Raw genomic sequence first — 25,867 nt, forward strand, 5'->3', positions numbered from 1 at the left:
AAGAATGTGATGACACTTTCCCATCACATCTCACTATGTCTGAGGGGTCAAAGGTCGCGGACGGTCTGAACTCCGATTGACCCACACAGAACCTTCAGTCAGACTTGAAATGCCTCTGACTTGGTGTTTGACTGGAGAGTCAGAGCGCCCTCTGGAGTCGGAAAGTCAGAAACTGCCCCTGAGTGGACAGTCCAAGATGTAAGGTGTAGACAGGAAGGAGAAGCTGTCAAAATGACAATCGTCTGCATCTTTATTTCCTCCTATGGACGTCGCCATCTTGTTCCCCGCTTTAGTCCCCGGAACATGTTGAACTCACCTCAGACTTCCGAGGCAAATGGGACGCTCCGTTGGCCAAACTTGGCCGTGAGTGTGAATGATTCCGGGGCGGACTGAGTCGAGGAGCGGAGTGGAGGTGAGGAACTTGCAGCGCAGCACGCGTGTCACCATCACTCACGTCCACTTCAGGTGGTTGTATGTCAGTGAATCACGGTGGCGGCGAGCAGAGCGCCGGAGGCGACGGCAGCTTCCACCGCAGCAGAGGTGAATGACAACCTCAGACTCGGCGGCGGCACATGAATCACATCTGCAGGTCGAAGGTGTCGACGGGACTCGACACAGTTGTGTTTGGAATGACGACTACTCAGGGAAAGGTGGGCGCTTTCTTATTCTACCATGGACTGAAGCGTCTCGTGTCTGTGGTGAGGAAGGAGCTGAGCCAGAAGACTAAGCTCTGGGTTTCTCCTCCCACCTGAGGTCACTAGCTGAGTCATCCGGGAGAGACTCAGAGTGGAACCAGGAACCACTTTCCTTCGACCTCTGACCTCATCGTTCTCTGATGATTTTAAAGGATCCTCACGTCCTTTATTTCAATACGTATCAATCCATTAACAGGGTGACAGGGAGGTCAAAGGTCACAAAACAGAGTAGGAAGCATGTTTATTTGAGCCGATAGAAAAGAGGTGGCTACAGCAGGAGGACTGACTAGAGCGGCGTAGAAAACATGAGACGTACGGCTCTGTTTTACCATGGTGAACACGACCTGCTTCTACGGTGCCAAACATGGGCGGGATATTTACAAGTATGTACACGCCGGAGCGGCCCAGACCCGACTCATGTTTTCCTCTTGACCGGAGCGATCTTGACGTCCTTCCGTCCCCCGACCGCTCGCCTGCGTAACGTGGCGTCTTCGTCTTCTCCGGTCTGTTGCTTGGCAAAGTTGACAAACACCTGCGACACATCATCATCATCATCATTTATTTATTTGTTTAACACTTAAACACTAAAGTCAAACAACTGATTCATTTATTTACAGCTGTATAAAACGAAATTTCTGTTTCTTTTTTCGCAAAAAATGTAGATTTTGAAAAGTTTAACATGATGATGTTATGTATGAATAACCTTAAGTGACTTTGAATGAACAAATAATGACTTAAAATTTTGTTTTCTATGAAGAAAAATTAGGAAATGTTCCTTTCTTACGTAACATTTATTATTATTATTATTATTATTATAACAGATTAATTAATTTACAACTGAATAAAACCAAATTTCTGTTTCTTTTTGAGCAGGAAAAAAATGATTTTGATCTTGAAAGAATTATTATTATTATTTAGTTAGTTAGTTATGGAAGAAAAAATTGTAAACACCACCAGGAACAAACAAAACAAATATTTAAAAAAAATCTAAATCTAAACAGGAGGAAGAGAAATGTTCTCAGAGTCAGGACTTCACAGTCTCTCAGTTTTGCTGAAGAGCGAAGCATCTACAGACCTCAACTCCTGTAGAGCAGATCTCCATCTATATGTGACACTCAATAATGTTTATGGTGTTTGGATGAACTTGTCTGTTGAAAGTGGTGTGAACTGGGACAAACAGGAAGCGAGTGTGGCCACAGCCGGACGCCAGTCCCACCTGGTCCAGAGTGGTCTGCGACACAGAGTAGTCTTCGATGCTGAGCTGCTCCTTGTTGGCGACCACCATCTGGAAGATCCTGGCCAGCGAGGAGGACGAGGCGATCTCGTACTGCAGCGTGTTGTAGTGCTTCTCCCTCTGGACGCAGCCTGGGAAGCTGCTCTCCATGAAGTCCTCCACCGGCTGCAGCTCCGGGCTCTGGCCGGCTTTAGCCGCCTTGATCTTCATGGTCACCACGTAGCCGTCCCCAAATCTGGGGTCAAAGCGTGACGGTGAGCCAGCAGCTGGGGGACACCCTGGAAAGCTGGCAGAGCCGACTCTAGGGTCTTACTTGTACTTGAGGTGCTGGATGGTTCCCAGACACTTGAAGGTTCCGTTGACCATGATGGCGAGTCGCGTGCAGAGCGCCTCGCACTCCTCCATGCTGTGGCAAGAGCAGCGTGGTCAGTCCTGCACTCCACCTCTCCCACACTGATTCTCCAACCTGTGCGATGTGAGGACCACAGCCCGGCCGTCTCGGATCACGCTCAGGATGGCGTTCCACAGGAAGCGGCGGGAGTGCGGGTCCATCCCGGTCGTGGGCTCGTCCTGGAGACAGACAGGAGTCCGGTGACGGCCAGGTGTGACTCACATATGGCGGGAGATTCCCGTCAGCTTCCCGCCAGCGTTTCACACGTCGGCAACCAGAGTCTGCTGAAGCCATATGGCTCCATCTGGACTCACCAGCAGCACCAGCGCGGGGCAGCCGATCAGAGCGATGGCCGTGGAGAGCTTGCGCTTGTTGCCGCCGCTGTAAGTCCCGGCGCAGCGCCCGGCGTACTCGCTCAGCCCCAGCTTTTGGATGCCCCACTCCGCCACCTGCAGGAGGGACACGTCAGCGACGACTGCCCGCCACCCCAGGCTCTCAGAAGTGCTCCTCACTCTGGCGATCTCCGACTCGGGGACCCCCCGCAGGCGAGCGTACAGGTGAAGGTGCTCGCGGCCGGTCAGCAGGTCGTCGATGGCGTCGAACTGGGGGCAGTAGCCCATGTTCTGGTGCACGTCCAGGATCTGGGTGAGGATGCTGAGGAGCCATGTTCATCACAAAATGAGTCTAGAAGCATGAACTAAGTGCTGCTAGCAATGGTTTGGCGCCCGACGGAGGTCCGCCACGTTTAAGCTAATTTTTCCCCAGTACCTGTAGCCAGCCACCGACGCCTCCCCGTCGCTCACGTCCGTGTCACCCGTCAGCATCTTGAAGGTGGTCGTCTTCCCGGCGCCGTTGACCCCCAGCAGGCCGAAACACTGAGAGGAACCCAGAGACAGAGAGGAGGAGTGACGGGTGCTGAGCCGAGGAAACACCGCTCTGGGTGTCAGGTTGGCTTCCGGCCAGACGGGACCGAGACGAGGCGCAGAATACAGATGAGGTGGATTCATTCAGCTCACCTCTCCTGCAGGGACTCCCACACATATCCGGTCCACAGCTGCCCTCTTCCTGCCCACATACGTCTGTGCACACCAGACACACAGCACATCCTCTTACTGACGATCAGACAGTGACACAGCAGCATGACTTCAGGCTGATGACTCGCACAGTTTCTAGGTGGTCTCACCGAGGACACACTTCCTCTCCACCGTCTAGAACGTTTTTATCTTCATTCCAGTGACGTTTTTTATTCAGTGAAATCCTTCAGTGATCATCAGCCTCACTGTACCTTCGACAGGTCTCTGATCTGCAGAATGTCTGACTTGCTCCCTCCGTCGTACATTCTTTTCCTCTCCGCCGCCACGTCGTCGTCTTCGTCCTTGACTGGCGAGCCACTGCTGTTGTCCGTCAGCCTGAGGAGACAACGTTCATGTGGCGTGTTTGTCGTGTAGCACGAGTCACTCACAGGATTCAGTGCATGGGACGTGTCATGGAGCGACTCGTCAGGAACGATTCGAGAGAAGTGAGAAGTGAGAATAGACAGGAGCGACTTGACGATACCGACAATTCAGCAGGAGTGACCGATCAAGGAGGAGCAACTCAATAGGAGTGACTCGACTGGAGGGAATAAATCAAAAAACAGCCACTCAGCAGGAGAGACGTGTCAGGAGCAACTCGGCAGAGGTAACTGGACAAGACCAATTGGCTGTGATCAATTCAGCAGGAGCGACCAACCACGCAGTTGCAACTCAACAAAAGCGACCCGAAAAGTTTGACTCAGCAACTCGAAGTAAAATGACTCGACAAGACTCAGCATGAACAACTCAGAAGGAACAGCTGTCAAAGCAGAAGCAACTCAATAGGAGTCACTCGACTAGAGTGACTCGACAGAAACGACTCAAGAGAAGCGAATCACCTGGAGCGACTCAGCAAGTTCAACTCATCCTAAACAACTCGCCTGGATTGGCCAACTAAACATTAGCAACTCGACAGAGTGACTCAGTAGGAGCAACTCGAAAGGAGCGACTGAAGACAGGTGACTCGACAAGACTGGCTGGACAGTGAGGCGAGAGGCGACCCTGCTGAGGAGGTGAAGTGAGGCATCAGGGCGTGGCTTGTCTCTCACCAGTGATGCATGAAGAAGCGGTACTGGATCAGCAGGTTGAGGATGAAGTAGATGAAACCCTCCACGGCCATGAAGGCGACGTTCTTCCCCACGAAGTCCCAGCGGAAGGGGTCGGTGGTGAACTCCTCACCTGGGGACAGTCGCGGTAGTAACCCACACTTCACCAGACACGTGGGTGTCGGCTCCCGTCCTCACCGAATCGTGCGTAGACGTCGGTGACCGCCTGGTTCATGGCCATGTCGATGAGGCCTCGGCCCAGACAGAAGTGAGGGAACACCAGCAGGAGCTTCTTCAGCCACTCGTTGAAAGTCAACAAAGACTTGGAGCACGACAAGTTAGACATGTTAGTCAGTGTGAAATGTTGTGTCATCTAGCTAGTCAAACTTGGCTTCATCGCTTTGATGCACGTGCATGTTTTCGTGTCCATGGTTTTTACCCGGTTGTTCTCGAAGAGCTCCAGGATGAAGGTGACGACGCTGGTGTTGATGCCGATGAACAGGTTGATGCAGGACAGGGAGACGTAGGCCGTGCTGGGAACGCTGAACAGGTAGGACAAGGGGTACATCATGGGCGTCGCCGACCACCTGCCGTGAGAAGACAGCCAAATCCAGCTCTGGATCTTCAGCGCGATGACGAGCGTCCTCTTGTTCTAAGCTCCTCCTCACCCGTACAGCAGCAGCAGCGCGATCAGAGCCGGCAGGTTGGTCTGCGACGTGTAGCACTTCTTGTCAAAAGCCACGAAGATTCCCACCACCATCGCGGTGCTGACCGAGTAGTTGATCTGGCGGAGGACAAACACGAGATCATGGATGTCTGTGACTCAGTGACACCACTTCCTGGACCCAATTTCAGGTCTGCAGCTCAGACCTTTGAAGGGTCCAGAGGAGCAGCAAATGTCAAGATGTGAAGAGGTGAAGATATTGAGGTTCTCATTGAGATCAAGATCAGAAATGAGTCCATCAGAGGGACAAGTGGAGATCCTTGGGGAGAGAGGGTTGGACCAAGGAGGTTGGAGATCTGTCACTCACCAGGTCCCAGAAGAAGTTGGCCACCCAGTAGACCAGCGGGCTGACCCCGCTGACAAACTGCAGGTGCTTGGCTTTGGTCACCCGCTCCTGGATGAGGTAGAGGACGAAGCTGGCCGGGATGAAGGACATGGCAAAGATCACGCAGATGGCCACCACGGCGTCCACGGAGGTGGTCAAACTGTCACCGGGAAGAAGAGCGCGTTGCACTCAGTCTGCTTGAAAACCAGCCACGACGGTCGGCCTGACACTCACACTGTGACCTCAGAGAGCTGCTCCTTGGTCAGGTTGAGGGGGTGGTTGATGGCGGTGATGCCAAACTCCACGGGTTTGGCACTGGGGGGCAGAAATGCCCGCAGGATGGCGTTATTGGCCACGTTCATGAAGGCAACCATCGCGTGCCAGCCCTTGTTGTTGTACCACACCTGAGGAAAGACAGTCAGCTCTCCTCTGACTCGCTGATGGAGGACTCAAGGACTCTAGCCCGTCGCTAACGTGGGCGGCTCAGCATCAGATGGAAGTGCCTCGCCGCCGCACGACAGAAACCCACCTTAATGTTGAACTCACTCTCCATGTAGCGCAGGAAAGGCCCGACCTGCCGGAGCGCCAGTGCAGAGTGGCGACCCTGAGACACAATCGGCTGATAAAGCCTCCATTAAAGCAGTGACTCACTTCTTGCAGCATTATTTTTACCCCTGTGACGTTGAGCATCCGTGAGAGCTGGCGGAAAACCGCCTGGATGTCAGCCGGGTTCACGTCCAGGACGGGGAGCTGACCTCCCACCGACAGACCTCCGTACCTGGGACACACACCTGCTGAGTCACAGCCACTGGAGGAAGGAGTCAAACCTACCTCTGTTCGTTCACCCAGTACTTGCTCTTCAAGCTGAAAGACAAGTGTCTTGTCATGTGACTGATCAGACTTCAATGGCATTAGAACAGAAGTTATCTGACCGTATCATTATGACCACCAGCTTAACCCTGCATTGACACGCCTGTTGCTGCCCGCCAGATTAGCAACTTCAAATGACCAAAACTCCTCCAGAGTTTATCCTTTCAAAAAAAGTATTTTTGTTGTTTCTGTTCTTGAAGAAAAGTACAAATATTGAAGCTTATTTTTTCAACAATTCTGCCATCAAAAACTCAAACTAAAACCACCTGGATACCGGACAGTGCAGGTACTGACCACTGCAGAGAAAGTATCAACGTATACACAAAGTAAAGGTGTGGTGGTCATAATGTTTCGGCTGAATAAGGCCGTATGTATTTGTGGTTAATGTGAGCTCCACCTCGTTCGGATGAGACTGGGGTACGTCTTGACCAGGAAGTCTGAGATGTTCCGGTGGGTCAGGTCCATCAAGGTGTCTCCGGTCGCCTCCCGTCTCTGGCGTGGAGGAAGCCCGCCGGCTCCGGCCGGACAGATGGGCATCATGGTCAGCTTGTTGCTGGTGCTGCACAGGCAGGATGGAGACGGGTTGCTCCGGGTCCACTCTGGACTCTGCATGATGTTGCTGACCACCGGGGAGACCTCCGGAGACGCCCACTCCAGACGCTCGTAGCTGCAGGGGAGCCTGAGGGGCAGCGGTGTCAGTGGAGACGGGACCTCCAGCCTTGACTTCAGGACCACTCACCCCAGTGGTTCTCCTTCCATGCAGCGGGTTCCCAGGCCCGGTGGGCTCAGCAGCCTCTCAGTGATGCGGCTCATTTTGGGGTCCAAAGGTTGCTCGTTGCTGAAAAGACCAACTTAAATGACTCTCTCTTCCCGGAGGACCAGGTCAAACCAGTCCTGACCTGACAAAGGTGAGCTGCTCTCCGTACATCCAGGGGGTCAGAGTCAGGCTCGGGTACTCCCCGAACGGTGGCACGATCACCGTGAAGATCAGAGAGAGCAGGACGAAACTGGCCGGCAGGACCACCTGTGCAACCACACGTTGATGGTGCCGCCTCACCTCAGCTCATCCATTCATGTGTCTGAGGCCGCACCTGCGCCAGGAAGTCCTTGTGACTCCTGGTGGCGTGATGAAACCTCTTCACCAGCAGAGCCAGGAACTGCTTCAGCACCAGCGAGGCTCCTTTCACCTGCCGCGAGCCCCTCCCTGCGTTGCTGTCGGACTCTCCGGTCGCTGCGGCGCCATTGTGTTCTGCGACGACATTTGAATTTCAAAACGTTTCACAGGTCAAAGTTCATGTCCGTGACCAGACCTCAAGTTAAAAGGTCCGCAACTCATTTACAGTGCAAAGATATTCTGACAGACTCTAATGGAATTCTGGGGAGCGGAGGAGGAAAGCAGGTGTAGAAAGTGAAAGCACACCTTGTTAGTCATCGCTGTTACTCAGCTCTTCTCTCAGCTAAAACATCTGTTCTGTTTTTGGAGGAGTTTCATGTGAGTCAGTTTCCTCAAAGACACCCAGAGGTTTTCCTTTGACTTTCTCCTGGGCAACTGAGACATCATCCTGGGTCGGCCCCATGTCCTCCCCCGCTCAAAGATCGGAGGCATCCAGGAGACACCCGGAAAAGAGGCCTGAACCATCTCCACGGGCCTCACCATGAGGAGCCCGGTCCTACTCTGAGTCTCGGTCCCTGATCATGACCAAGCTGGTGGCCACAGGGGAGAGTAGAACCCCACCTTCCCGCTCAGCCCTCTCTTCACCACCGCAGATAAATGATGACCAAGATGACCTCACGTCCAACCTGGATCCTCAACCCTCCTCCTGGCTGCCGGATATCGACTACACAAAGTTCACTTTCAACTGCCAACATTCAAACCTCTCTTTCTAAAACAGTAAATGCCAGAGGAAGCAGAGGAAGAGCAACAGAGGGATGAATCTAAGCAGCCAAATATGTTGCAGTTCTTCAGCCACTAAAGCATGAGTCTCCACTGCTTCCACCGTCCCAGTGAGATAGTGAGTGAGCAGCAAGCCGTCTCTGCTGTTCTGACCTTCAGTGCCCTCTGCAGTGACTCTGCTGTCCAGCTTCCTTCGCTGCAACCTCCACTGAGCTGGAGGTGAGAGGACCACACACACTGACGACTGGGTTCAACACGGACACAACGGACGTGAAAGGGGGAGGAGCTACAGGAGCACAGGGTCTGGAGGTGGTATTTACCTGGAGGAGTGGCATTATTAGCGGCTTCTCCGTCCGCTGTGACCTTTATGAAGATCTGGAGGAGGAGCAGAAGCTTTTGAACACGGCAGCAGCCTCTCCACCTTCAGCGAGTTCTCCTCCACACTACCGTGGTGTTTCCTCGCACCGTTTTTGTCTTATTTAATCTGACTTGAACCTCCTCTCACCTCCTCCAGGGACGTGTCGGAGATGCCGAAGCTGCTGAGGCCCATGTCGGCCAGGGTGTCCTCCAGCTCGCGGAACAGACTGGCGTACGCTCTGTGTTTGAAGCCCTTGTTGGGGAGCAGGTAGGTCAGCTCCTGTCCGATCATCTCCACCATCCTCGCCTCCGGCACGTGGTGGTGGATCAGGTTGGTGATGCTCTCCACGTCACCATCCATCACCCGGTCCGAACTCTGCATCTGGTGCTGGGACTGGTCCTTGTAGCGGGTGCAGATGGAGCAGCAGCAGGAGCAGTCCGAGGCGCAGTCGCAGTCGTTCTGAAGTCAAACAGAAACATCCTGAGACCTGGAGATGCAGCAGCTCCTCACGAGCGTTCGCTCCACCTCCTTCTTCTTCAGCTCCTTCATGCGGCGCACCAGGGTCAGATAGAAGCCCACGCCGAAGCAGTTCTTGAGGAAGAGCGGCGAGCCGCAGCAGTGCAGCTGTCCCTTGGAGATGATGGCGATGCGGTCGCTCAGCAGGTCGGCCTCATCCATGTGATGCGTGGACAGAATCACTGTCCGCCCTGGGAAGCAGAACGTTCCTTCACCTTCTCCATGTTGATTTTGTGAGGACTGTTTGAATTTTTCTTCCGATCACTGGAATCGTGAATTTAAGAGCCGGAGTAGACCTCTGAAGCGTGTTGCTCCCAGGCAAACTGTCACACACCTCTGGGACTGGACATGCATTACCGTGTTTGTACTTCAACAGGAGGTCCCAGATGGATCTTCTGGAATACGGGTCCACTCCAGACGTCGGCTCGTCCAAGATGACGACCTTTGACCCACCGACAAACGCCATGGCAACAGACAGCTTCCTCTGCATGCCCCCTGGAGACCATGCGTCAGTGACTCGGACTCTCACACACGACCTGGAGCAGGTGGTCCACCTGAGAGGTGCTGGGCCTCGTCGTGCCGCTTGTGAGGGAGACCCAGGTCCACCAGCATCTCCTCCAGCTCCCGTTCCGCCTCCTCTTGGCTGCGCCCCTTCAGAAGGGAGTAGAAGAGGATGTGCTCCTCCACTGTGAGGCTGGGAGGAAATCAGAGGCCGTTTCAGAGACTTCACAACACAAGGAGAGAAGGCAGGAGAAACCCACTGGTTGAAGAGGATGTTGTACTGAGGACACATTCCCAGAGAGGCTCGGATGACGTCCATTTGCGTGCGGATGTCACGACCGTTGATGAAGGCGGTTCCAGATGTAGGTGGGTAAAGACCGGTCAGGACGGACCTGGAGAGAGCGCAGGTGGCGTTACAAGAAGGAGAGCAGGAGGTCTGTGAGGCGCCCTCAATAAGAAACGGTCCTTCATTTATTTACTGGCTGACTTTCAGAGTCTTTAACAAGTCCCAACTCACATGGTCGTCGTCTTCCCGGCGCCGTTGTGACCCAAAAACGAAGTGATCTGGCCTTCATAGAAGCTGATGCTCAGGCAGTTAACGGCTGGACGAGAGCTTCCATCGAACGCCTTCACCAGGTCCTGGATCTGAACCCCCATCACCAGGCCGACCGGGTCCGGCTCGAAGAACAGCGGCTCTGCGAACGACGGGTCGCAGCTCATTTTAGTGACTACAGAGAGTCTTGTTCTGGAGCTCAGGGTTTGGCTGCGCTTCACACTGTCTTGGTTCAGTTCCTCACCGGCTCCCTCGGCGCCCGGCTCCTCCTGGTTGGGCGCCTCCTCCAGCCGCCTCAGCAGCTCCCTCTTCCTCTCCAGTTGTTCTCTTTTACTCTGGTGCTTACAGGTCTTCCTGCTCGCCGAGCCGTTGCAGGTGTACGTCTCGGGAGTGCCGCAGCTCTCGATGTCTTTCTCCGCCTCAGGTTTCTCAGGAGCTGGAGAGAGAACAGAGCCTCACTTTCAGAGGAGCCACAGTTTGCTACACTCCTGGAATTCTGAGAGGAAATGTGAGTGTTTGAAGGCCAAATCTACATGAATTCATCCTCGGGCCTTCACCAAGGGTTGAAACATTGGGTCACTCTGTTTATGTTCCAGGATTATCTGGACCATCAGAGCACAAAATAAAACTAGCGGTGGGATTGGATTAAAAAAAAAATCTAGTTAATTTGTGATGAAATAATCTCAATTAATCGCAGTTTAATGGTGTAAGAATATTTGCCACAAGGAGCCACATTTTTCAACTTGAATGAATTTGGTATATGACTGAATCAAATGATGGAGCCATACATACATTTAAACAACACAATATTGTTTATTGTGCATCAGCTTGACAACAGCACAATAAATCACCATGGTGGCTATATTTGAGTTTTTATATCACATTATTTCAACTAAAGCTCTTTTCATGTCTTGAAAATATTTGGATAAGAATTCCAATTTTATTAGAATATCAAATACATTCAGAAACCCTGGTCATTGTGTAGTGAAAAACCTCCCTGAACCAAAGCAAACAGATGCTTTTGTTTGCTTTGGTTCAGGGAGGATTCCTCCATGTTTGTTGTTGTTGTTCTCATCCTAGCTGCCACGTGTCTTGTGCATCAGTGGGGTCAGTGGAGCAGGAACTCCTGCACTGACAAAGGTTCCCTGTTGTCTGGAGAGCAATTAAATTAAATTAAATTAAATTAAATTAAATTAAATTAAATTAAATTAAATTAAATTAAATTTTTTCTGTCAGCACTTCCAAAACTGACCATGGCAATAAATGAAATTCTGGTTCTGGTTCTAAAGTCCCACCACTAAATAAAACACAATAATAATAAAAAAAAACATAAATATCTCTCAGGTGTTTCATGTTTCAGCACATGAAACCTTTACTTCACGCTGGATTTAAAGGCCCCCATGTTCATCTCTTTTCGATGACTAAGCACATCCCAGCCACTCCAGGTCACGCTGACCTTTACACGCAGCGCCGCTGACTCTCCACTCAGTGATCAGCTGATGAGGGCCAACCTTCTCTCCGTCTGATTAAAGTGACATTTGTGTTCCACCTCTCACCTTCATCAGCGGCTCCCGACCGCGCCGCTCTCTGCCAGTAGGAGGGTTGCAGCGGGAAGTAGAAGGGCCGGCCGATGCCGTACTGGCCTGCGGGCGGAAGAGCGTGTTGAGGCTCGGCGGGTCACATGGCGAGGTGCCGGAGCGGACCCACCTGGGAAGACGTTGTCCAGGTACCAGGCCAGGAGGCCGTACAGCACGGCGTCCACCATCATCATGAGAACTGAGGTGAGGAAGGAGTAGCTGTCCTTCTCCAGAGGACTGGTCTGGATGTTGTCCCACTGCAGACCCAGACCCTGCTCCTCGTACCGGGACAGGTACTCGGTACCAAAACCAAAGGCCACCGGAGACAGAAGACTCTGGAGATACAGAAGTACAGATGCAGAAGAAATATAAATACATAAAACTTTCTTCAGACAAATTGTCATTAAATTCACCATAAAACGGTTATTCTACAGCAGCGATTCTTAACCATAGGGGACATGGTTGGGCCGCGAGCGCCTCCTAGAGGGCGCTACAAGTTTCTTTGTTTTATACCTTTGGGCTGTGAGAGGCTCAGTTTTAATCCATGTCCACGTATGGTGGCAGCAGTGAGTCACTGAATTGACTAGACAGCTGCAAATCTGTGATAGTTACCAACTATGGAGAAGTTCTTGAAAAGAAAATATGACAAAGAAAGTAAAGTAAAAACTGTTCGTGAAAGCACCTGTTGAAGCAGTTTTGAAATGGCGATACTTTCATTTAGTCTTTACTTATATCTTCTGTGGAATTTAAATAAAATATATTATTTTTATTGTTATGATATTTAGACATGATTTTATTATATTTATTTTAAGTTTTTTTTTAGTAAAGTGTATTTTTTCCTTTTTTTCTCTAGTAAATTTCATGACCATGACTGGCACCTGCTTCTGCTGCTGGTTGGACTTTTCCGTGATAAATAAAAATCTTTGCAATGATCACATGGTTTCATGTCATTTCACAAGGTTTTTTTTGTTTGTTTACATGTCAGTAGATTAAATATGGTTGTTGATCACAAATGAACTCAGTTCTATCACCTGAATGGGCCCCGGGGCCATTTGTGCTGGGAAAGGTGGGCCCTGAGGTCAAAAAGGTTAAGAACCACTGGGCTATACCACATGATTCCACATGACTTCTGCCCACCCCTTATACCGCCCCACGACACAGACAAACCTGTGGTGAAACCTGTAGTGCAAACCATTCAAAACAATTTGAGCAGGTAGAAAAATGGCAGGTCATGTGGACGTACTGCCGCCAGCTTGATGTTGGTGGTGATGCGGTCCTGCCAGGCGAAGCACAGGATGTGAGGCAGGTAGAGGGTGAAGTAGATGATGCCGCTGCAGGCCGCCGCCAGGTTGGCCTTGTTGAAGAAGACGCTCATGAGGAAGCACTGCATGATGGTGGCCACGGTGAAGATCAGCAGGAAGAAGAAGACCAGCACGGGGTCGCTGTAGTTCAGCACCTTCCCACCCTGCGTGAGACACATCACACTCTATCCGTCCATCTGGTTCATGGTTAGTAACATGGCTGGCCACAAGAGGGCGCCAGAGCTCTCCCACAGTCCCCATCCTCACCATGATGATGAGGGTGAGCAGAGCCGTGCTGGCCGTCATCAGGAAGAGGCTGTCGATGAGCCACGTGCACCAAATGACAGCGTTGTCCACGCCCATGGCCTTCAGCGTCTCTTTGAGCCGCAGCTCCTTCTCCAGCACGATGCTCTTCACCGTCATGGAGACCGAGTAGATCCAGGCCAGGACCATGAACATGGGGAAGCACCTGTTCAGGGTGATCATGAAGCTGGAGCAAAGCAGAGGAGCAGAGTTGAGGGCTGGGAATGGTGAAGAAGGATGCACTCTGCATTGTTTAGTGAAACCACGGAGCTCAACTCACAGGTCGTCCACGTAACAGGGGTAGGGCATCTGCTGAACGTAGACCCCTAGGGGCCAGTCGTGGCCGGTGTGCAGCTTGATGACGCCGTGTTCGATCATGTCCTGCAGGTAAGCGAAGCCTCCCCAGATGTAGCGCTGGTCCTCCACGGGGTCAGCTCGGGGCCCCGGGTCCCAGTACCTGGGAGGAAGACCAAGCTGATCAGAGTCGCTCCTAGGAGGTTCACTTAGGAGGATGAGAGAGCAGCAAAGCCCTTTCCACAATCGGATTATTCAATCGTGTGGCGGCAGGAGTCCATGACCAACCACTGGTGCATCGTAAACATCTGATGCCAGGCTTCACTCCGTGTTGTTCTGTGAATAAAAGATCAAAACCCAAGGGAAAGTGGAGCGAGAGCCTCCCGGGGGACGGTGTCAGACCCTGTGAGACTCAGAAGAGAATCTTCATAAATAAGCACCTTCTGAAATATGAGAAATGAATGAGCAACTCTCTTATAACCGCAGAGCTGCTTAGTTCTAAACATTCTAATGTTGAATAAGAAGGTCAATCCTTCGGATGTCTCCTCAAATGATCATTTCTATTACGACTACTTTTATTTTCACCTCACTGCAGGTTATTTCCTGACAAATAAAACACAATAATGAGTTTCCAAAGACCGGTTTGGGACCTGTCTTTGATCTTGTTGGTGCGCTCCACGGCGTCGATGTCCATGCGGATCTTGTACTTGATGTGCTGCGGGACGCTGGAGGTCCACGGGTACATGTCCACGAAGACCACGCCGGCCCAGAACTTGTTCTCCTCCAGCAGGTGCAGAGCCTGGTGGATCATCTGGGACTCGTCCGTGTAGGCCGCAAACTTGTCCAGGTTCACGCACTGAGACGCAGGCGGAGACATATGGAAGGAAGAAAAAAAACAGTTGGTGCGGAGGTGAGTTATGGACGGCTCCACTCTTCAAATATTCGTATCGAGACCTAGATTTTATCTACATCATATGATGAGATCAGGTCAGGATCTCAAGTGTGTTGAAAAAAAGCCCAAACACCTTTTTTTTAACCCAATATTCCTGCCTTACACTTATTTTATCTTAGGAATATGACACCATTTTTAGCCTTTGAAAAACCGTTGGTAGCAATGAACTCATCTGGACAGCAGGGGGCGTTAGGAGCCAACTCCCACTCCTCTTCAGAGCGTAATAAACAAAGTCCTGGATCCAGATGGTATCTTCAATTCAGGAAAATCTGTTTTTGAGTTATTTTGCCGACAAATCAATGTTGATAACTGCCTTCTCAGTGGAGGGAAGTAAGTTGAAAACTGCACACCTCCGGGCCGGCATCATCAGATCGATAACACAAGCAGGACGAGGTCACGTTTGTGAGAAATAGACACGTAACTCCAGCTCTCCACAACACACGTCATGAGCCTGTGAAACTCCCAGCACACACACCCACTCACGCTCCGGTCCCCCTGCACCGTGTCCAACGTCTCCTTTCACACCACTGTACAATACCCAGACAAGCTGAAAGAGAGACCAGTAACTGCTCTCCTTTCAAGTCCCCGGACCTTCAGACAGAGACCCTCACTGATGGTCCCGTGTGAGAACCAGGGTCTCGGCCATCAGAAGCACATCTCCAGTGAGAAGACGGCAGATGACAGCTATATCGAATTAGCCAAATGCTTGGAGTGAGGGGCTCCGAGGGGGAGTGGAGTGGGGGGACAAAGAAGAGATTGAGATGATAAGATGTCTCTGAATCGACCCCCTCCGAGGGGCGAGCAGGGCACGAAGGTGCGAGGGATGGATGGAGCGATTTGCCCTCCTTTATCTGCAGGCGCAGGGGTCTGTCTCAGACCGCTGGAACCGCCTTCAGCTGGCCCGGCGGGACGCCGCGCTCACAAACACCCCGCACTTTATCATGGATGCACAAAGAGAGCGGAGGTGGGGGGTGACAGCCGGCAGGTTCCCGCCGCAGCACAGCGAAGCCCCTCCAGAGGCCTCGTCTGTTTCAGACCTGGACTCTTCTGCTCCAGACTCGGGTTCATGAACAATAGATCTTTAGAGTTTGTGTCACTAGAGCGAAGTCAATATTCCATCCATCTATCTCTCGGGTCATTTATAGAAGGTTGTGGGGGCAGCAGCCAGAGAAAAGAGGCCCAGACTTCCTTCTCTCTGGTAGCCTCCTCCAGCTCTCCTTCCTCCATTCATTGGAAACACCATGGATTAATAACAAGTGAGAAGTTCAGCGATGACAACAAAGTGAGTCTTGTGCAGGACATGACTCACAGCTCTCCTCACCTCTCCGTACTGGTTGAAGAGGCGAATGAGGCGGTCGGTGACGTTGAAGATGTTCCGCCAGTCGAAGCTGGGCATGCCGCTCATCCTGCGCTCCTCGGGGCCGCTGTGCAGGAAGTTCAGAAGGTCTTTGGTGGTGAAGTCCGTGTGCTGCAGATTCTCATCCAGGAAGTGCATCACCGTGGGGTTGGCCATCGTGTCCTGCGGAACCATGAGAAGAGCCATTGTTAGCCGAGCCACTGAAGACCTGCTGGGGAGTGTCGTACCCGGATCATGTTCATCTGGACGCTGTCTTGGAAGAAGGACCAGAGCTGGGGTCCGACCTCCTCCCAGGCTTTGCCCATGTGCTGCAGCCACTCCAGCTCCTCGAACGTCGTGTTCGCCTGTTCAAGAACCACCATGAATTCAAGCGGAAGACATTTTAACTTTATCTGTCCTGATGTCAACTTGGTCTCTCAGCCCTGCAGTAAACCAATTATCATGTGACATTCAGTAAATGAGCTGTGACAGGCTGGAAAATGAGCTTCCCCCCCACCCCCCACTGTTTCAGTGTAGCCCCTCCGTGTCCTTCTGGAGAGTCAGCAGATTCCTACGGCGGCAGGGAGCTGCGGCACAAGACGATACCTCCGATCTGGACGCGGGGAGAGAGAGGTGAGGGGTCGGGCGGGAGGCGCTGCCTTACGCTCTTTAATATCTTGCGGACGGCGGGGGAGTCGGGGGTGTAGAGGATTTTTCCCATCAGCAGGGGCTTGACTGAATTCCACACCACCTTCGTGACCGGGTTGGACTCCAGAGTCTCCATCAGGGAGTTGCAGAAGGGAGCTGCGGGTTGAAGAGAACAGTGGATGCATCTTGAGAATACGGTCACGTTTCTCAGTGGAAGTGAGACGAACATTCGTCACTCCGACCCAGGTAGAGATAAAAAGCTGCAGGGAATCCCTTCATCTCTTCCCGCCACACTCCTCCATCGTCGCACGGTTCTCTTGTCAATAACGGTTTCCAGCTATCTGTCTGATAAATTTGCTTTTGACGTTTTTATTGCATCGATTCGTCACCCTCAGACTCCAAACAACAAAGGCGTCGCCTCATCGTTGCTATCTAAGGAACGTGCCTCAGAGTGGCTCCAGGACAGAAGATGTGACTCCTCTGAGACTCCGAAACGTACTCTGCTACAAGAGCTGCACTGACAAGTCGAATCGTCCACGCAGGAGCATATTGATTCACAATAATACCAGTTAAATAACATTTAAAATCAATTCAAATTTGCATTTTTGAGTTGCTTTTCTTCAAAGAAATGGAAACATTTGTAAAATACTTGCTTAGTCACTGTAAATAAGGAGTAATTATGGTGTATTTTAGACAATTCCAGGATGAAATAAAGTCTTGACTTTCCAAGTATTCCAAGTAGTTTTTTCTACATACAGTTTAGTTTTTTTCGTCTCATTAGCTCAATTTATTTTTCTTAGAATTAACAAGTGTTTCATTTGTTCACATAGGTGAATATTGCCTTTGTATTGTTAGGTATTATTTGTTTCGGAGTCATGTGACTTTGCCGTTCAAGGTTCCTGAACGCACCAGGACAAGGAGAACATAAGGGGGGAAAACTTCAACTTCATAATGAGTCACTGAATCACTCGAGTGACCTTCAAATATGGAGGCTGAGTCTCAGTCAGTGAAGAGCAACTGTGATTTAGCACCAAACATGTAGCACTAAAAAAGAAAGCATTAGGCTCCCATTTTTAATTCACCATTGATGCTCTCTCGGGCTACATGAAACGCTCTGGCGGGCTGCGTTCGGCCCCCGAGCCTTGAGTTGGTTCAACACAAACTCAGCCAGACTCACTCGCTTTGTCGTCGTAGACATATTTGTGGTTCTTGGTGCCGTTGACGCCCAGAAACACCTTGTAGTTGTTGTCCTCGTACCAGTTGAAGGACAGGACCCGGGAGCCCGCCCCCTCAGGGTACCCGCAGAAGAGGCTGGAGACGGTGGACATCAGGCCGCTGAAGGTGGACGGACCTCCTCCTCGGAAGAGAGAGGCGGCGGTCTTCAGCAGATCCTGCGAGCTCTCCCGCTGCATCAGCTGTGAGAGGAACACCGTCCACATCATGGGAGTTCATGAGCACAAATGAAGACACTCCTCCAACACAGAGGACATTATTAGACACGCATCCCCTGAAGTCCCCACAAACAGATGGTTAGGCTCAGGCACGCTGAGGGAACACACAGCCAGACCAGGCCATGGTGGAGGAATAGATATTAGGATCAAGTCTCAAACAAGAGAAAAACCTTTGGGGCTGGAATTCCAAGTGTCAAACCTACAGTCGAAGCTAAATGAGGATCATTACAGTGTTATTACAGTATTATACACTATGATAACGGTGATAAACAAACATGCTCATTTCAACACTCAATTTGTAGTTTTGTCCACATATTTTTGCCTTTACATTTTTGGTGTATTTTACAATTTCATGTTATTCCATCCTCCAACCACAGAGAGGCAGCGGTGCTAACATTAGCATGTTAGCAAACCGAATAACTCCAAACCAGAGCGGTGCATTTGAATGTGTTCCAGCGCTGGATGAAAACTTAGAAGTCATTTGGTGTTCCGTAGGTTTGTTTGGACTTTGGAAGCTATAGTTTCGCTCATCCGGTCACATGACCCAGCTCCAGTTAAAACGGACAGAAACACACTTTGACTTAATGAAACACACCATACTATCGAATCAAAGTAATAAGTCAACGTCCACGGCACTATGGGGACAAAATACAGATTTCCTGATGTTGTGAGGACCTTGTTTTCGTTACCAGCAGAGTAGCATCTTCTTTGTGTCTGTAATATATAAGCGTGTATATGGAACGCCACCGTGTTACTGCCACCTGCTGGCCGCGTGTGGTCAATGCGTTTGGAATATTTTGCATGAAACACATTGATAAAATGCATTTAAAAAAGACAGAGTGGATGCAAGTGAGTGATTTTTTTTAACTTATTTTTAAATATTTATTATTGTTTTGTTTTTTTAAATACTGTTGTTTAAAGTATTTTAATGAAAGTGAATAATAAAAGCAATTGCGATCTGTTATGTGAAGTTTTGCTTTACTCCAGCACGTTCGTCTTCCGGTTATTGGACTTGTGTACCAACCCTCAGATGCTCCTTCTGATATAGTTTTTTTGTCACGTCACGCTTTTTATCATAAACCTAATTTAGCCCTTCATTTCTACACATCTTTTCTTGGGTTTCCTTCCTCTGTATTTTACAAGGAGGGACCAGTCTGGCTACATGGATTTGAAATAGATGATGACAACCTTAGGCCGTAAATAGACTTTTGGGGCGACTTCACTGGAGGCGTGTGCGGACGAGAACGTGTGAAGCGAGAACGTAAGGAGTGACCCATGAGTCACTTCCTCTCTGCCCTCATAACTCACACTGACAGTCACATCAAAAGGAAGCAGAAACATGCGACGCGTGAACTTGGCTCGCCACCTTGTCACCGCGGCCGCGCGGGTCCCGCCTACAGGACGCGTCCCGTCTGAAGAATGGCTCTCTAGCCGCCCGCCCTTGTCTTTGACTCGGGGTGACAATGGGACGTGGTCTGGGAAACACGGCGAACGTGCCGAAACTCACTGAGGGCGAAGGCGCTGGATTATTGAGATCATGGGGTCAGCGAAACTGTTACAGCAGCAGACCTTGTTGTTGTCCTGCTGTTTTAGCGTCACACAATGTGGACGAGTCATTCTCACGTCCCCACTACAGCAACTTTCTCCCACTAAAACCCATTTTTATGCTCTGAAACATTCCACCCCACCAGCATTGTTGAAGCATCAGTCAGCCTCCTCTGCGTGGCGGAAAAGCCCGGTTTCCTGAGGCCTAAAAATACTGGAGCCTCTGATCCTGAGGGAGAAGAGAAGGCGGAGGAGGAGGAGGAGGAGGAGGGAGAGATTCACTTACAACTTGGATCTTCTCTGACACGGACTTAAGGACCCGACCCCAGATATGCAGGTCAATCCCTGGAGAGCGTTTGTCCATCACCTGCGGCATCTGGGGAAACAGTCACAAGGTTCAGTGAGGATTCAACCTCAGACATAGGAGGATGAAAAACGTCCAGAAAATGTGTCGGAACTGATCAGGCTGCTTTTGAACACTGGTCTGGTGAGACAGGGAGGAGGCCCTGGGGCAGACCCGGACTTGGTTGAGCTTGAGGAGGTTCCTATGAAGAAGATGGACTGGGCATCTTAAAAAGAATGCTGCCCCCGTGACCTCAGATAAGAAGAGGAAATGGGTGTTGTTTTCTCATGTGGAAGCTTAATATGCTTCAACAAATGAGAAGTAGTTTGTTGTGGTTTACTGTCTCGAAAAAGCAAAGAACCTAATGATATATAGCGTGTGTACTAGCACCCCAACTCAAGCTGAGAAACACAGCTATATAATGGAGAACAAGATGCAAACATGGGGCTTTTGTTTGCATGGAAAAAAGGCGCGAGGATGATGATGTTTGCTGATGATATAGCGATTATTGTGAGAGTAAGGAATGAGGAATGGAGGAGAGAACATGTGGATGAGAGTGGAGGTCCGACTGAAGATGAGGGAGTGAAAACTAGACAGTGATGAAGGTGAAGAAGAGAGTGCAGGCAGGGTGGACGCCAGTAAGAGTGAAAGGGAAGCTGCCATGGAGACTCGGGAGTCTGAGTTAGAAGAGTCAGAGGTGAGCGGTGGGAGTGAAGTGGGTATCAGAGGGACATGAGGAGACGTGAGGGAGGACAGATGGCCAGATGTTGGAGGAGGAGAGCAACTACGATCCCCGTGACACGTCAGGAGACCTCAAGCCGAGTGTAGGTGTCGGAGAAGCAGCGGGCCGAGAGCTCCGGAAACCCGACCTGCCAAAGAAAACAAGCGTCTCTGCTTCCTCTGACATTCCTCACCGGCCCAGAGAGCGCAGAGTGGAAGAGGAGAGGAGGAATGCTGCGGCGGGGCAGAGGTCACGGTGGTAATGGGCTTGACACTAACTGAGCGGCTGGATTAGATGTGGAGACCACCACTGAGATGCAGATGAGAAGTCAAGATAAGGTCGTGACATCACAGCTTCTTTGTCAGCCACTAATAAAGATCAAGAGTCAATATTGGCTGAGCGTTCGAAGATATTGAGGAAAAACCACGTGTTGTCTTTCACGGTGAGAACTGCAGCCTTTGAAAAAAGTTCTTATTTATACAATAAAAACACAACTATCAAGTAACTATAAAGTGCTATTATCTGAGCCCCATCTTCATTCAAACAGTTTGACCGTGTTTTATGAGAAAGTAAAATGTCATTTCCTGAAACTACGCAGATGACTGGTCAACGTCTGGATGGTCCATTTCAGGTCCAGGTTTCACGTCTCGGTCAGCGCATGTTGTCGCCGTACTTGAGGCAGACGCAGCACAGCGGACGCTGCCCCAGCGTGTGGGCGGGGCTCAGGTAAGCCCATTAGAGAAACAGGCCAAGAGGGATAACGCCACGTCAACCTCCTGAGCCAGTCACCTGACACGCTCCAGCTCCTCGACAGACGGAGCAAATGAGTCCTTCTACAGTCCAGCATCTGCCTGATCCACCAGGGAACTGCTGATGTCAGTTTCACCGCCTGAATCTGAGGTGTTAGCGGAACTATGAACGACTCAAAACGTTAAATACGGTTTGCTGACAATGTTTTTTTAACTCCCTCTGTGTCCAGCAGAGGTTCCACTGCGAGTCGCTCCTGGATGACTGAGCTTCTATCTCAAAAATATATCTTGTTTGGTCATTAGAAAGGTGGTGAGCACTGGTCAGAGGAGAAATCCAATGGTCAGTGGAGAGTTTTGTCTTCTGGCTCAGCTCATTCTTCACCTCAGATATAGAAACTCGAGGTCCTGCCATCTGTCCATCTCTCAAGAACAAGACACCAGGACCTCTTGGCATCTCAGTTCTTCATCTGAAAAAGCTGGGAGTGTCGTGCCCTACTCCGGAAGATCTCGCATCTTGGGGTCTTGTTCACGAGTGAGGGTTGGATGGCTTTCACAGCTACAAAATTCTACGTTTTTTGATTCAATGCTGAATTTTAGAAGGAAGAACAAGCATAGCTAGGTTGTCATGAACGTTGACACCAGTGAGGTTACTACTTCTCCACATCTAATGGGGGAGAATCAGGGTGGACTGAACCCATCAGAGGATCATCATCATCATCATCATCACCATCATCGTCATCTGTGCATGCATTCAACTGGAAACATCAGTCACCATTTTGAAGATCTTGAAGAAGTCCAGGTTGGCGTACAGGATGTCCTCGATCTGCTGCAGCTGTGGCTGACTCAGCGCGCACATGGCGTTGCGGACCCCGTACAGGCCGCGGTGATTGGGGAAGATGATGAAGCGCTCCAGCAGGGCGTGGCTGCAGGCGATGTCTTTCAGCTGCAGGTCCGGGACCCCGTGGGCGAACTGGAGAAGGCAAAGACTGGGATGAGGCTCCTCATGCTCAGCGCTCTGGTGACCAACTGGGAGGTGGAACTGAAGACTGCAAGATGTCTGAACTTGAGTCACCACAACAGCGGGATTAAAGGAAGGCTTTGATTAAGCACAACAACAACAGAGGGAGGGGTTGACATCAAAACACCAGAGCTTGAGGAGCTCAACAGAGGGATTTGGATCAGAGGAGAACCTGAGAATGAGATGTGGGGTCTGGATTTAAGAGACCTCCACTGTTACTGTAGCTTCTATCACACTTCAGCAACTTCTGCTGTGGCGGGGGGGCAAGGGCGGCCCAGCCCCTTCAACAGGCTTCTCTTAAGGGAGCGATGGTTCTACTCTGAGTCTCTCCTGGACCACTGAGCTGATCCAGACTCTTGCTCTTCTGGTCACAGAGCATTATCTTTTAGCTCAGCTCTTTCTTCACCACCCATCGTCTGTTCCCTCCCTCACTCAAGAACAAGACCCAGAGACACTCATCCAGTTGAGGAAACATCTCTTCTCCAACCTCGACTGAAGGCATATTTCGTAGCCTTATAGATTCTACAGCACCTAAGAGCAAAGTTCTTCTGTTGTGAACTTCACTTATAAATCCAAACACCACATCTCTTCGATGCAGCTGAGCCTGAGGAGCAATCGAACGAGTCTTGTGAGCCTGACCCCCCCCCCCTCTGCTGATCTTCACTTTGTGATCGATCCAAAACCCGCACCCCTGAAACGCACCTGTTCCAGTCGTATCTGGGCGTTGACCAGTTGGTACACCACCGACTGAGAGAGCCCAGCGTCCCGGAGCAGATAGGAGGTCAGGATTTCGTCGTCTTTTAAAATGTCTTCTATCTTCAGCCCACGACCTGAAAGACGGCACCACAGAGATTTGGTTCACCTCCATTAGACTTCATTTGTTTCTCCAGTGGAAACTCAAAGATCCTCCCTCACCACACCTACTCTTCGTGTTCTTTGTTATTCCTCCACCATTCATGCTCTTCTCTCCATAAACCATCTGTCCTCCTGAACTCGCCAAACTTCTCCTCATATCCACCGATATGACTCCTGAGTCTCTATGGCAGTGAACACTGTTGCCACCTTCTCTCTCTCTTCCCTGCCCTTCTTTCCCTCACTACAATGCACTGTATCATCAGCCAACATCATTGTCCACGGAGGCGACTCGTTCAGGTAAGGAAATCCCCACCTGATATCAGGGAGGGACTCATCCGTAACGTGTTCATGAAGTCAGAGAAAGCAGCGATGTCATTCCAGAGACGCCCCAGCTGCCGGAACTCCGTGTCGTTGAGCAGCGGCTGGATGTCGGCGTAGAACTTGGACAGCCTGGATGGACCACGAACACTGGCTTTCAGTATCGGTCCATCATCATGCGCTGATGGGTTTGTCTTACACAGCGTTGTTGTAGTTGGAGACCACCCCAGGAGCCTCTCCTCGGGTGGGGTACCTGAAGCAGGGGTTGTTGGCGTTGCAGAAGATTCCCTGGATCCATGGCAGGATCCCGGCAGACGGCATGGCCTTGTTGGGAAAGTGACCTGAGCGAGGAAAAACCACCCCGTTTGTTGACCGCAGTTTCAGGTCTGTGGTGGACTAAACTGAACCAGGATCTTCTGTGACAGACTAGAGTGTGAAGGGGGAGACCAAGGCCTTACACTCATGCTGCTGGTAGAGTGGGTTGGCCTTCCTCAGCCACACCAGGACGATGAACAACAACACTGGCCAGAAGATCTCCACCAGGAAGCGGACCTGGGAAAAACAACATTCCCATTGTGGTTAGTAGAAAAACTAGCTGGTGAGACATCTCCACAGGGTCTGTCCCACGGCCTGCGCCTAGTTAGATGTGCTCGGAGAGAGACAGGGAGCTGTGGACTTGTCAAGGGTGAAGCTCACTGACCTTCTGTCTCTTGCGGAGAGTCCAGTTCTTCCACAGTAGCAGGCGGATTTGAGAGCCTGTCTTCATCGCTGGGGTGGCTCAACCCCTGGAGGGGGTCATCAGATAGACCTGCGGACAGTCGACGCTCACTGATGACATCATCACCGGGAGTCATGAAGCCAGTTACAGCAGTGTAGTTCCTGTGTTGCTCCATGAGTGAGACACAGAGAGACAGTCGCCGACAAAAACTATAGGAGCACTTGTGTAAACCAATGCTTCAGCCTATGCCTGGCCCTCAGCTGCCTCCAACGTCTAGAGGATCCCGTCAAACTCAGGAAAGAGGAGCCACATCCAGCCACAGCAGCTGTTCATGAGGCAAGAGCTTGTAAATGCATGGAGTCAGTCCAAAATTCTTTTGAATTTCCAGCTTGATCTAAGAGTTGAACGTCAACAATGGATGTGCTTCCATTCAGGCTTATAGTTCTGTTAACGGACAGGAAAGAGTTTTCGACTTGGAGTTGGTCCATCGCGGACAGACCACCACTCACACCGATGGAAGTGTCATAAATGAAGTGACTAGAGGTGGGAAAGAAGGAACCTAATGAGTAACAGGATTCAACAAGTGAAGTATGTTCACATAAGTGTCGACATCTGTGCTTCGGTCCTGATGGTAATTTTATTATTTTTGTACGTCCATTCTAAACTCTCATCCAGTCTCCTTCATGTTTTTGCTCTAACATAAAAAAAAAATCTTCCTTTTTTACAGTTATTAAAAAACAAAATTAACATGCTGAAGTCCTGGGCCTGTAACACAAGATTTCGGGAGGAAACCAGAGTGCCAGAAGGAGACCCAAGCAGGCACACGGACTCCACGGACAGGTTCCCCCTCAGAGTTGCCTGAAGCTGGACTCAGACCTTCTGGTTGTGAGTCTGCAGAACTCACCATGTTCGTGCTGAACCTCGAGGTTGTGACACTCCAGCTGTTGCCAAAGTTGCATCCAACATCAATTTCCCGACGACAAAATCCAAACAAATTCTCATCTCAGGTTACATGGGACAAAGATGTTGGACACGAAGCGCAATTTGTTCAGTGGCATGAACTGAGAGACTCATGAGGGTGTGAGGGGTGGGGTGAGGGGGGTTGAGAATACACTGAGACAGAGGCCACTCGAGGCTTTGATGGTGACTCGTCCTGAGCAAAAGCAAACCTCTCACTCAAGTTGATCTAAAAAGTTAGCGTTGAGAAACTCGACAAACATCAGATAACAAGCAGACGATCGGAAGACTGACGGAGCCCCTCGGACCCTGAAGTCTTACCTTCCTCGTGATGACCTGGACGTGAGGGAGACAGAAGAAGGGTCACGGCAGAAGAAAGGAAAGACTCGGGGGAGGCAGAGACGCTCGGCTCGGCTCCTCACTGACCACCCATGTACTGCAGCTCTGCTCTGCCTGCAGGTCAGCACCACTCCTAATCTGATTGCTCTAATCTCCCGGCTCAACATGGGCAGGCAGAAAAAAGACAACAGTCATCCCTTCTGTGGGAGGGAGGGAGGGAGGGAGATGGGGGGGGAGACCTGACTCAGGAGGGGGGTACAGG

General features: G+C 50.8%; 1 protein-coding gene across 2 annotated transcripts; it reads right to left on the minus strand.

The window, feature by feature from the left end:
• Positions 1-557: 557 nt before the first annotated feature.
• LOC128769083 (retinal-specific phospholipid-transporting ATPase ABCA4-like) lies at positions 558-25,730 on the minus strand. Of its 2 annotated transcripts, XM_053882379.1 has the most exons (49): positions 25,588-25,730; positions 24,292-24,399; positions 24,050-24,143; positions 23,791-23,932; positions 23,587-23,723; positions 23,121-23,248; positions 22,173-22,370; positions 19,874-19,963; positions 17,769-18,006; positions 16,608-16,747; positions 16,192-16,308; positions 15,929-16,126; positions 14,306-14,511; positions 13,642-13,818; positions 13,326-13,548; positions 13,001-13,222; positions 11,888-12,092; positions 11,737-11,823; positions 10,425-10,616; positions 10,145-10,322; positions 9,888-10,019; positions 9,681-9,820; positions 9,484-9,621; positions 9,136-9,317; positions 8,758-9,069; positions 8,573-8,627; positions 8,406-8,465; positions 7,450-7,607; positions 7,258-7,382; positions 7,098-7,196; positions 6,756-7,037; positions 6,320-6,352; positions 6,161-6,266; positions 6,018-6,092; positions 5,723-5,892; positions 5,471-5,648; positions 5,108-5,223; positions 4,879-5,026; positions 4,638-4,761; positions 4,443-4,572; positions 3,606-3,729; positions 3,337-3,399; positions 3,089-3,195; positions 2,833-2,974; positions 2,635-2,769; positions 2,396-2,499; positions 2,243-2,335; positions 1,912-2,164; positions 558-1,227 (listed from the first exon to the last, which is right to left on the minus strand). In XM_053882379.1, the coding sequence occupies exons 2-49, from the start codon at positions 24,355-24,357 to the stop codon at positions 1,111-1,113; spliced, it is 6,939 nt and encodes a 2,312-aa protein (XP_053738354.1). In that variant the 5' UTR covers positions 24,358-24,399; positions 25,588-25,730; the 3' UTR covers positions 558-1,110. The 2 variants fall into 2 exon arrangements, with proteins under 2 accessions (XP_053738354.1, XP_053738355.1); XM_053882380.1 differs by lacking the exon at positions 8,406-8,465.
• Positions 25,731-25,867: the final 137 nt, after the last annotated feature.

This window comes from Synchiropus splendidus, chromosome 13 (assembly GCF_027744825.2).
Source record: "Synchiropus splendidus isolate RoL2022-P1 chromosome 13, RoL_Sspl_1.0, whole genome shotgun sequence".
NCBI classification, from domain to species: domain Eukaryota; kingdom Metazoa; phylum Chordata; class Actinopteri; order Syngnathiformes; family Callionymidae; genus Synchiropus; species Synchiropus splendidus.

Coding starts and splice junctions, on each gene's coding strand:
- LOC128769083 (XM_053882379.1), bottom strand. CDS start 24,357: ATGAAGACAGGCTCTCAAATCCGCCTGCTACTGTGGAAGAACTGGACT. Junction 16,748..17,768: donor TGTCTACGACGACAAAGCGA/GTGAGTCTGGCT, acceptor TTCAACCCGCAG/CTCCCTTCTGCAACTCCCTG. Junction 7,608..8,405: donor CACTGCAGAGGGCACTGAAG/GTCAGAACAGCA, acceptor ATGTCGTCGCAG/AACACAATGGCGCCGCAGCG.